Here is a 9,796-nt window from a genome sequence, read left to right as displayed (position 1 = left end):
CAGGTGCAAAGGGCTGGATGAAGCTTATTAAGCCGTCAGCACTCAAACATCCAAAAATGTAGCTTGACTGCTCATTACAAGGACAAACACTGGTAAGAAAAATACACATTAACAATTGCTTGTTGGATATAAAGATATAAAGATATAAAGAAACCTTACTAGGAGGCTCAAGAAATGATCCAATGTGTGTATTTGGGAGTGGCCGGAATAACAGTGCTGGAGGGAGCAGGAGAGGTTCAGAGTGATTTTCTTGAGTTAGACTTTCCCATCTTACAGATTTAATTAAAATAAATATAGGGGCCCTTTCCGCGCTACCCAGGGAAGGGTCCATACGGCGTTGTTTTGCGTTCCCATCGTAACTTAAAGGGAAACTTTAACAATGTCCGGAGCCCTTGATGTTCTGCAAATGAAGGAGGAGGATGTCCTCAAATTCCTTGCAGCAGGAACCCACTTAGGTGGCACCAACCTTGACTTCCAAATGGAACAGTACATCTACAAAAGGAAAAGTGATGGTATCTACATCATAAATCTGAAGAGAACCTGGGAGAAGCTTCTGTTGGCAGCTCGTGCCATTGTTGCCATTGAAAACCCAGCTGATGTCAGTGTTATATCATCTAGGAATACTGGCCAGCGAGCTGTGCTGAAATTTGCTGCCGCTACTGGAGCCACTCCTATTGCTGGCCGCTTCACTCCTGGAACCTTCACTAACCAGATCCAGGCAGCCTTCCGAGAGCCAAGGCTTCTGGTGGTTACTGATCCCAGGGCTGACCACCAGCCTCTCACAGAGGCATCTTACGTTAACCTGCCTACCATTGCTCTGTGTAACACAGACTCTCCTCTGCGCTACGTGGACATTGCCATCCCTTGCAACAACAAGGGAGCTCACTCAGTGGGTCTGATGTGGTGGATGCTAGCCCGGGAAGTCCTGCGCATGCGTGGCACCATTTCCCGTGAGCACCCATGGGAAGTCATGCCTGATCTCTACTTCTACAGAGATCCTGAAGAGATTGAAAAGGAAGAACAGGCTGCTGCTGAAAAGGCTGTAACTAAGGAGGAATTTCAGGGTGAATGGACGGCTCCAGCTCCTGAGTTCACTGCTACTCAGCCTGAAGTTGCAGACTGGTCTGAAGGCGTGCAGGTGCCCTCTGTGCCTATTCAGCAGTTCCCTACTGAAGACTGGAGCGCTCAGCCAGCCACTGAAGATTGGTCTGCAGCTCCCACTGCTCAGGCCACTGAATGGGTAGGAACAACCACTGAGTGGTCTTAAGCTGCTCTTCCACAGAAGGAACAGAATGGAAATAAGGTTGACGGAAAATAAGCAGTTTCTAAAAAATAAATAAATAAATAAATAAATATAGGGGCGCATGAGTGGCTCAGTCGGTTGGAGTCAGCTCGACTCTTGGTTTCCACCAGGGTCAAGATCTCATGGGTCATGGGATCAAACCCCATGTTGGGGTCTGCTTGAAAGATTCTCTCTCTCTGCCCCTCCCTCACTCCTGCTCGTGCTCTCTCTCAAATAAGTGAAATCTTTTAAAAAATAAGTAAAATACAGAAATTTATGTATATTTTACTATTTAACACTGTTGATTTAATTTTAACTTTTGCACATAAGAAACCATTCTAAGATCTCATTCCTTTAAACATTAATGGTTACAAAAGTGTAAACCACACAAAAGGAAAAATTTCAAAACTAACGAACAGGACATGGGGCATCATAGAACTCCTGACTTTTGCAGACTTTCTCAATGTAGTAAATTGTAAATAAATTACACTGAGTGCACCTACAATGTGATGCAAGATTCAAATCCTTTGTTTAGAAAAAGGCCCCCTCAAACCAGTTACAATCTCATAAGGCATCTGTGCTGCAATCCCCCCTACCCTCCCATATGTACTTGCATCCCCACCTTATAGGGCTCTATTGCTTCTTTTAGTACAAAGGATACTTCTCAGGTAGGTGTGAGCCGGTAGGACACCGGCAGGGGGAGACTCCTCAGGAAGAGCCAACTGGTTTCTTTCAAATACTTCCCTTTGTAGTCTCGGGGGCCAGGGGGGCTCTTATATCAGAGACACACTGACCTGGGGCCTCTGACCACCATTGTAATCGCTCACGGCCACAAGAGGTATTTTAAATGACACAAAACCAGTAATGAAGAATCCAGCAAAATCACTAAACTCAGTGTCTACGGGGGAAGGAAGGAGGAAAGGAAATTAAGACATTTTTCTCGTTCACGAAAATCCACAAGTTTTTTTTTTTTTCTGTCAAACAGTAAAAATAGTAACTATTATTTCTACAGCAAGAAATTGTTTTATAAACAATTGACCACTAGTTCAAGTCTAAGCCCTGGAATTATATTGGAAATCACTCCACCCACATCTCAAAAAGATAACAGACCTCAAAATAGTACTACAACTTGCTCAGGAGAGGAAAATTGGCAAACTACAAATGTTAATACATGTGATGCAATACTGGAATATTTTATTTTTTCTGAAATACACTTCTTTCATCCATCTTTGGAAATATTTCATACTGTCTTTCAAGGTCTATTGGGTAAATACATTTTACATTTATTGCAATTTTTTAATTCATTTTTTTTATTGGAGTTCAACTTGCCAACATATAGCATAACACCCAGTGCTCATCCCATCAAGTGCCCACCTCAGTGCCCGTCACCCAGTCACCCCCACCCCCTGGCCACCTCCCCTTCCACCACCCCTAGTTCGTTTCCCAGAGTTAGGAGTCTCTCATGTTCTGTCTCCCTTTATGATATTTCCCACTCATTTTTTCTCCTTTCCCCTTTATTCCCTTTCACTATTTTTTATATTCCCCAAATGAATGAGACCATATAATGTTTGTCCTTCTCCGATTGACTTATTTCACTCAGCATAATACCCTCCAGTTCCATCCAGGTCGAAGCAAATGGTGGGTATTTGTCGTTTCTTTCTTTTTTTTTTTTTAATAGATATTTTTATTTATTTTTTTAAAGATTTATTTATTTATGATAGACATAGAGAGAGAGAGAGGCAGAGACACAGGAGGAGGGAGAAGCAGGCTCCATGCCGGGAGCCCGACGTGGGACTCGATCCTGGGTCAAAGGCAGGATCATGATCCTGGCCAGGATCATGCCCTGGGCCAAAGGCAGGCGCCAAACCGCTGAGCCACCCAGGGATCCCGTATTTGTCGTTTCTAATGGTTGAGTAATACTCCATTGTATACATAAACCACATCTTCTTTATCCATTCATCTTTCGATGGACACCAAGGCTCCTGCCACAGTTTGGCTATTGTGGACATTGCTGCTATAAACGTTGGGGTGCAGGTGTCCCGGCGTTTCATGGCATCTGTATCTTTGGGGTAAACCCCCAGCAGTACAATTGCTGGGTCGTAGGGCAGATCTATTTTTAACTCTTTGAGGAACCTCCACACAGTTTTCCAGAGTGGCTGCACCAGTTCACATTCCCATCAACAGTGCAAGAGGGTTCACCTTTCTCCGCATCCTCTCCAACATTTGTTATTTCCTGCCTTGTTAATTTTCCCCATTCTCACTGGTGTGAGGTGGTATCTCATTGTGGTTTTGATTTATATTTCCCTGATGGCAGGTGATGCGGAGCATTTTCTCATGTGCTTGTTGGCCATGTCTATGTCTCCCTCTGTGAGATTTCTGTTCATGTCTTTTGCCTATTTCATGATTGGATTGTTTGTTTCTTTGCTGTTGAGTTTAACAAATTATCTTAAGATTTGTGTGGAATCAGAAAAGACCCCAAATAGCCAGGGGAATTTTAAAAAAGAAAACCAGAGCTGGGGGCATCACAATGCCAGATTTCAGGTTGTACTACAAAGCTGTGGTCATCAAGACAGTGTGGTACTGGCACAAAAACAGACACATAGATCAATGGAACAGAATAGAGAACCCAGAAGTGGACCCTCAACTTTATAGTCAACTAATGTTTGACAAAGGAGGAAAGACTATCCACTGGAAGAAAGAGAGTCTCTTCAATAAATGGTGCTGGGAAAATTGGACATCCACATGTAGAAGAATGAAACTAGACCACTCTCTTTCACCATGCACAAAGATAAACTCAAAATGGGTGAAAGATCTAAATGTGAGACAAGACTCCATCAAAATCCTAGAGGAGGACACAGTCAACACCCTTTTTGAACTCGGCCACAGTAACATCTTGCAAGATACATCCACGAAGGCAAGAGAAACAAAAGCAAAATGAACTATTGGGACTTCACCAAGTTAAGAAGTATTATTTATTTATTTATTTATTTATTCATTCATTCATTCATTCATTTATGATAGTCACACACAGAGAGAGAGAGAGAGAGAGGCAGAGACATAGGCAGAAGGAGAAGCAGGCTCCATGCACCGGGAGCCCGAAGTGGGATTCGATCCACCCAGGGATCCCAAGTTAAGAAGCTTTTGCACAGCAAAAGAAACAGTCAACAAAACTAAAAGACAACCTACAGAATGGGAGAAGGTATTTGCAAATGACCTATCAGATAAAGGGCTAGTATCCAAGATCTATAAACATTTATTGCAATTTTTTTTAGTGTGTTAAGAGAAACTATTCCATAACCCAGTGTTCGTGTTTCATAGCTCAGGAAACAGCGACAAACGTCAATGGAACGCAACCCAAAGAAATTTTTTATATTCCAAATTCAATTTGCACTCTGAAAGGTACCAGCCTTCTTCATCTCCTCAAAATCTTTCATGGAATCATAATTTCTGTAGAAATCTGCATATGCCTTCTTTCTTGGTTCAGCCACAGCAACCTTATAGAAAGGAGCTGACAGGTTCCTGCAACACCCAGGGATACAGCGAAGGCTCCAACAATATGAAATCGCAGACGCTTGGCCAGAAGGCCTCGCATCTGAGGTTTCGTCAAAGCACTTGAAGTCATGATAGTTATTCTCCTATTATATATATATATATATAATTATTCTCCTTAACACCTATCCCAAACCCAACCTTTTTTGCAAAATTAAGATCAATATAACGTTGTCCCTGGTGATTTATTCTTTGCTTTCTCTCATGTAAAATAACCACAAAAAATAAACTTTTTGAAATGACTTGTGAAAACGATAAACAATTAAAATACTGCGCTGTTTGAAATGCACCACGGAGGACAAACAGCTGATACTGATGCTCTGAACTGGACAGGGTAAGCTGGCGTCTGGGGACGCGGGGGCGGGATCTGGAAACAAGCATTTATTGCCAGTCCCAGGAAAGGATAGGCTTGGGGACAGGGTCGTGGATTTGAGGCTCAGTTTTCCAAACATCTGGAACACTCAGGAGAAAACAGGTGCCCCTTGGGAGTAAGGACGGACTGGGGCCCTCGGACCACAGCACCTCCCGCGCACGAATTGCGGAGACCGAGTCACAACTGTCCCCTGACGACCCTCCCCGTGGTCACCGTACGATCCGGGGAGACGCGGCCGCGCGCAGGGACCGGACAGGACGCCGGGGTCCTGGCTGCCAGCCCAGCCCCTCCGCCCGTCCTGGCACCCCCGGCCCCGCACACTCACCGCTTCCCGGCTTCTGGGTCCGCGGGCGTCGTCCCTACGGCGCCCGCAGCAGGTGCGTCAATCTGCGCGACTGATGCTCCAGCAGAACCACCAGAGACCGTTACGCGCAGGTGAGATGCGATCGCGAGCGAGGTCACCGGCGTCCAAGCGGCTGCCGAGCGTCGCCACGCCCACCCGCCCCCTGCGGCGCCCCTGATTGGACAGCTCGCAGGGACCCGCCCCTCTGCTCCTGAGTGACAACAGGAGGCCTGATTGCTTAGGACAACCCGTCTCTGCGGGTGGTCGGGAACCTGTCAGCTCCTTGGACGTTTGCTTTTAGACAAAACTTGGTCCAGGCCCTAGCGGGACAGTGGCGTCATCCTGCTGGTCATTCTTTTTTATAAATAATATATATATGTTATTTATTGATGAGAGACAGAGACAGAGAGAGAGAGAGAGAGAGAGCAGAGACACAGGCAGAGGGAGAAGCAGGCTCTCTACAGGGATCCCAATGAGGGACTCGATCCCCAACCCCTGGATCACGCCCTAAGCCCAAGGCAGACCCTCAACCGCTGAGCCAGCCGGGCATCCCCTGCAGGCCCTTCCAAATGTGGGGACACAGGTGTGCGCAGGGAGTTCCGGAGTCCCAGTGGAGCGATGCCCTTGTTCAGGGCAGGAGGGGCGCCCAGACCAGGCTAGGCCAGGCCAGACGGGGACTAGAGACTAGAGGGTCTGAGGTCCTCCCTGGGTTTGGTTTGGGATTTGGCATGAGGCTGAGAAACTACTCATGGACTTGTGACTCTTGTTTACAGGACTATTCCCAAAGCAGTGTTTGGCCTTGGGGTTAATGCAATTAGCTTTTATTTAGTGTGGGAGGAGGCAGGGACAGGAAGCTTACCTATAGATTAAGGAATTTATACATATTCCGTTACTTAATTTTAGTTTTATCATGCATACTTAGTGTGCTCTCATGCTAGTACATAGGTGGCATGTTCAAAAAATGGTGGAACAGCCCAGACCCTGGAAGATTTTAGTATTACAGTGCACTAAAGGTAACCCTAGGGCAATTCACTGGGGCTTCTGCACGTGCTTCACTTCAGTTCTGACTCAAACTGGATGTGTGTTAGCTTTCACCCAGGACCGCACGACGATATTTCCTATTCTAATGGTTTCAGTGAGGTTTTTTTTTTTTTAACTTTTCATGTGTGGTTTTTTTTTTTCCTGAGCTGGGATCTTGCAAAAACTTCTCATGAAAACAATTTTATATACTTCATAGAGTAAAGGTCTATATGGCACATCAGCTAAAGAATTCCATGGCCTCCCAAGCACTTGGCTCTGGTGGCAAGAATGTACCCCACGGCCCAAGCCTTGGTACAGGACTCTTCAGTGACCGTTCCTTTATAAGCTACTCTTCTCTGACCAACCAGAGGTTGCAAGTTATGTTCAATAAAACAGGCGTACATTTTACACTAGGAGGAAATTTATTTTAGATAGTTTTTGAGTATGTGCCTAGAGATTTTGAGATATAAATGTCTGTGATATCACTAAGACAACTGAATTCCTATTTTCACCATTAGTTAAAAACAATGAAAGGTAAAAAAAAAAACAACTAATAAGAGGTTATAGAAATGTTAGATATACCTGAGAGTTCTCTCTCTTTTAAAGATTTTGTTTATTTGACAGAGCACAAGAAGGGGGAGCAGCAGAGGGAGAGGGACAAGTAGGTTCATCGCTGAGCAGGGAGCATGAGGTGGGGCTCAATCCCAGAACCCTGGGATCATGACCTGAGCTAAAGACAGAGGCTCAGTGGACTGAGCCACTCAGGTGCCTGCCTCTCTCTTTTAAAAAGTAAGCTCTATGACCAAGATAGGACTCCAAATCTTGACCAGGAGATCAAGAGTTACATGCCATACCTGCATGCTCTACTGACTCAGCCAGCCAGGTGCCCCTGAAATCTTTTTTTATTTTTAATCTTTTAATGTACTTAACACATTGGTTCAAAAACTCCTAGTGAAAAAAAAAAAAACTCCTAGTGCATTTGAGCTTTACTGAGATAGAATACACATACCATAGAATGCATCCCTTTAGTGTGTACAGTTCAGTGGGTTTTCAGTATATTCACAGATATGTGCAATCAGCACCACGATTTTTCAACATTTTTGTCACCTCAAAAAGCAAGTCCTGTGGTCTTCAGCTCTAACTTTCCAATCTTCCCATCTTCCTCCTTCAAGCCACAGCCTTACATCACCTCTGCCACTATAGATTTCTCTCTTCTGGAATTACATATGAATGGAATCATATAATAATGTTGTGTTTGTAATTAACTTCAGTCACTTAGCATACTTTTTCCAAGGAACATCCATGTTGTCACCTGTATGGATAATTCATTTTTATAGCCAAATAATATTCTATATGGATAAAACACATTTAGTTTACCCATTCATGCTTTAATGGACATTTGGTTTGTTTCCAACCTTTTTTTGTTTGTTTGTTTCCAATCTTTCTGCTATTATGAAGGACATTGCAATAAATTTTCATGTACAAGTTTTTGGTTGGACATATATTTTCATTTCTCCTGGATATATACCTAGAATAGAATGAATTGATGGGTCCTACAGCAATTCTAGGTTTAATTTTTGAGAGAATGTCAGACTGCTTTCCAAAGTAGTTGCACTATTTTATATTGCACCACCAGTGCATGAGGATTCAGATTTCTCTATATCCTAGACAAAACTTATCTTACTTTTTGATTCTACCTATCTTAGTGGTTACGAAGTGGTAACTCATTGGGTTTTTTTTTTTTTTATTTCCTTGATGACAAATGATGTCTAGCATCTCTTCAGGTGTCCTCGATTGTTTGTACATCTTCTTTGGGAAAAAAATCTATTGACATTTTATTTATTTATTTTTTCTATTGACATTTTAAATTTGGGTGGTTTGACTTTTCATTATTGAGTTGTTTTTTTGTTTTGTTTTTTTAAAGACTTTATTCATTTATTCATGAGAGACACACACAGAGAGAGAGAGAGAGGCAGAGACGCAGGCAGAGGGAGAAACAGGCTCCATGCAGGGAGCCCGACGCGGGACTCGATCCCGGGACTCCAGGATCACACCCTGGGCCGACGAGGGCAGGCACCAAACCACTGAGCCACCCTGGGATCCCCTGTATTATTGAGTTATAAGAGTTATTTGTATATTTTTGATACAAATTCCTTATCGGATATATGGTTTACAAAATCTTCTTCCATTCTGTGAGTTGTTTTCACTCTCTTGCTTTAAAATTTTTACTTTTAGATTCTATGTATTTGGGATCCCTGGGTGGCGCAGCGGTTTAGCGCCTGCCTTTGGCCCAGGGCGTGATCCTGAAGACCCGGGATCGAATCCCACGTCAGGCTCCCGGTGCATGGAGCCTGCTTCTCCCTCTGCCTGTGTCTCTGCCTGTGTCTCTGCCTCTCTCTCTCTCTCTCTGTGTGACTATCATAAATAAATAAAAATTAAAAAAAAGATTCTATGTATTTATTCGAGAGAGAGAGTCTGGGGAGTGGCAGATAGAGAGGGAGAGAATCTCAAGCAGACTCTGCACTGAGCACAGAGCCTGACACGGGACTCCATCCCACAACCCTGAGATCATGATCTAAACCAAAACCAAGAATTGGATGCCCAACTGACTAAGTCACCCAGGTGCCCTTAAAATTTTTACTTTGGATTGTGGTAATATGTATATATGCCATAAAATTTACATATTAATGTACAGTTCATTAGTAACAAGTACACTGAAATTGGGAAACCCATCTCAGTACATTTTCATTTTTCCAAACTGAAAATCTGTACACATTAAACAGTATCTGTTCATTAGTTCACCTCTCAGGCCCTGGCAACCACCATTTTACTTGCTGTCTCTATGAATTTCACATTCTAGGTACTTCAAACAAGTAGATTCATACAGTAGCTGTCCTTTTGTGACTGGCTTATTTCACTTAACATAATATCAGAAAGAAAGAAGAAAGAAGAAAGAAAAAGAAAAGAAAAGAAAAGAAAAGAAAAGAAAAGAAAAGAAAAGAAAAGAAAAGAAAAGAAAAGAAGAAAGAAACAACCCATCCTGGGTGGCTCAGTCAGTTAAGCCTCTAACTCTTGATTTTAGATTTTGGCTCAGGGCATGATCTCAGGGTCATTATATCAAGCCCTGCATCTGGGCTCTGTGCTCAGCACAGATTCTGCTTAAGACTCTCCCTCTCCCTCTGCCCCTTCTTCCTCCTCACCCCAACTCACATCTCTCTCTCTCTCTCTC

General features: G+C 43.5%; 1 protein-coding gene across 1 annotated transcript; it reads left to right on the top strand.

Moving 5' to 3' along the window:
- The first annotated feature begins 282 nt into the window (after positions 1-282).
- Positions 283-1,353, top strand: LOC140610762 (small ribosomal subunit protein uS2). The gene has a single exon (XM_072787164.1). It carries the CDS (start codon positions 380-382, stop codon positions 1,265-1,267), a length of 888 nt encoding a protein of 295 aa, XP_072643265.1. The 5' UTR covers positions 283-379; the 3' UTR covers positions 1,268-1,353.
- The last annotated feature ends 8,443 nt before the right edge of the window (positions 1,354-9,796 follow it).

This window comes from Canis lupus, chromosome 19 (assembly GCF_048164855.1).
Source record: "Canis lupus baileyi chromosome 19, mCanLup2.hap1, whole genome shotgun sequence".
Taxonomy (NCBI): Eukaryota; Metazoa; Chordata; class Mammalia; order Carnivora; family Canidae; genus Canis; species Canis lupus.
This window is presented reverse-complemented; position numbering and strand designations above follow the sequence as displayed.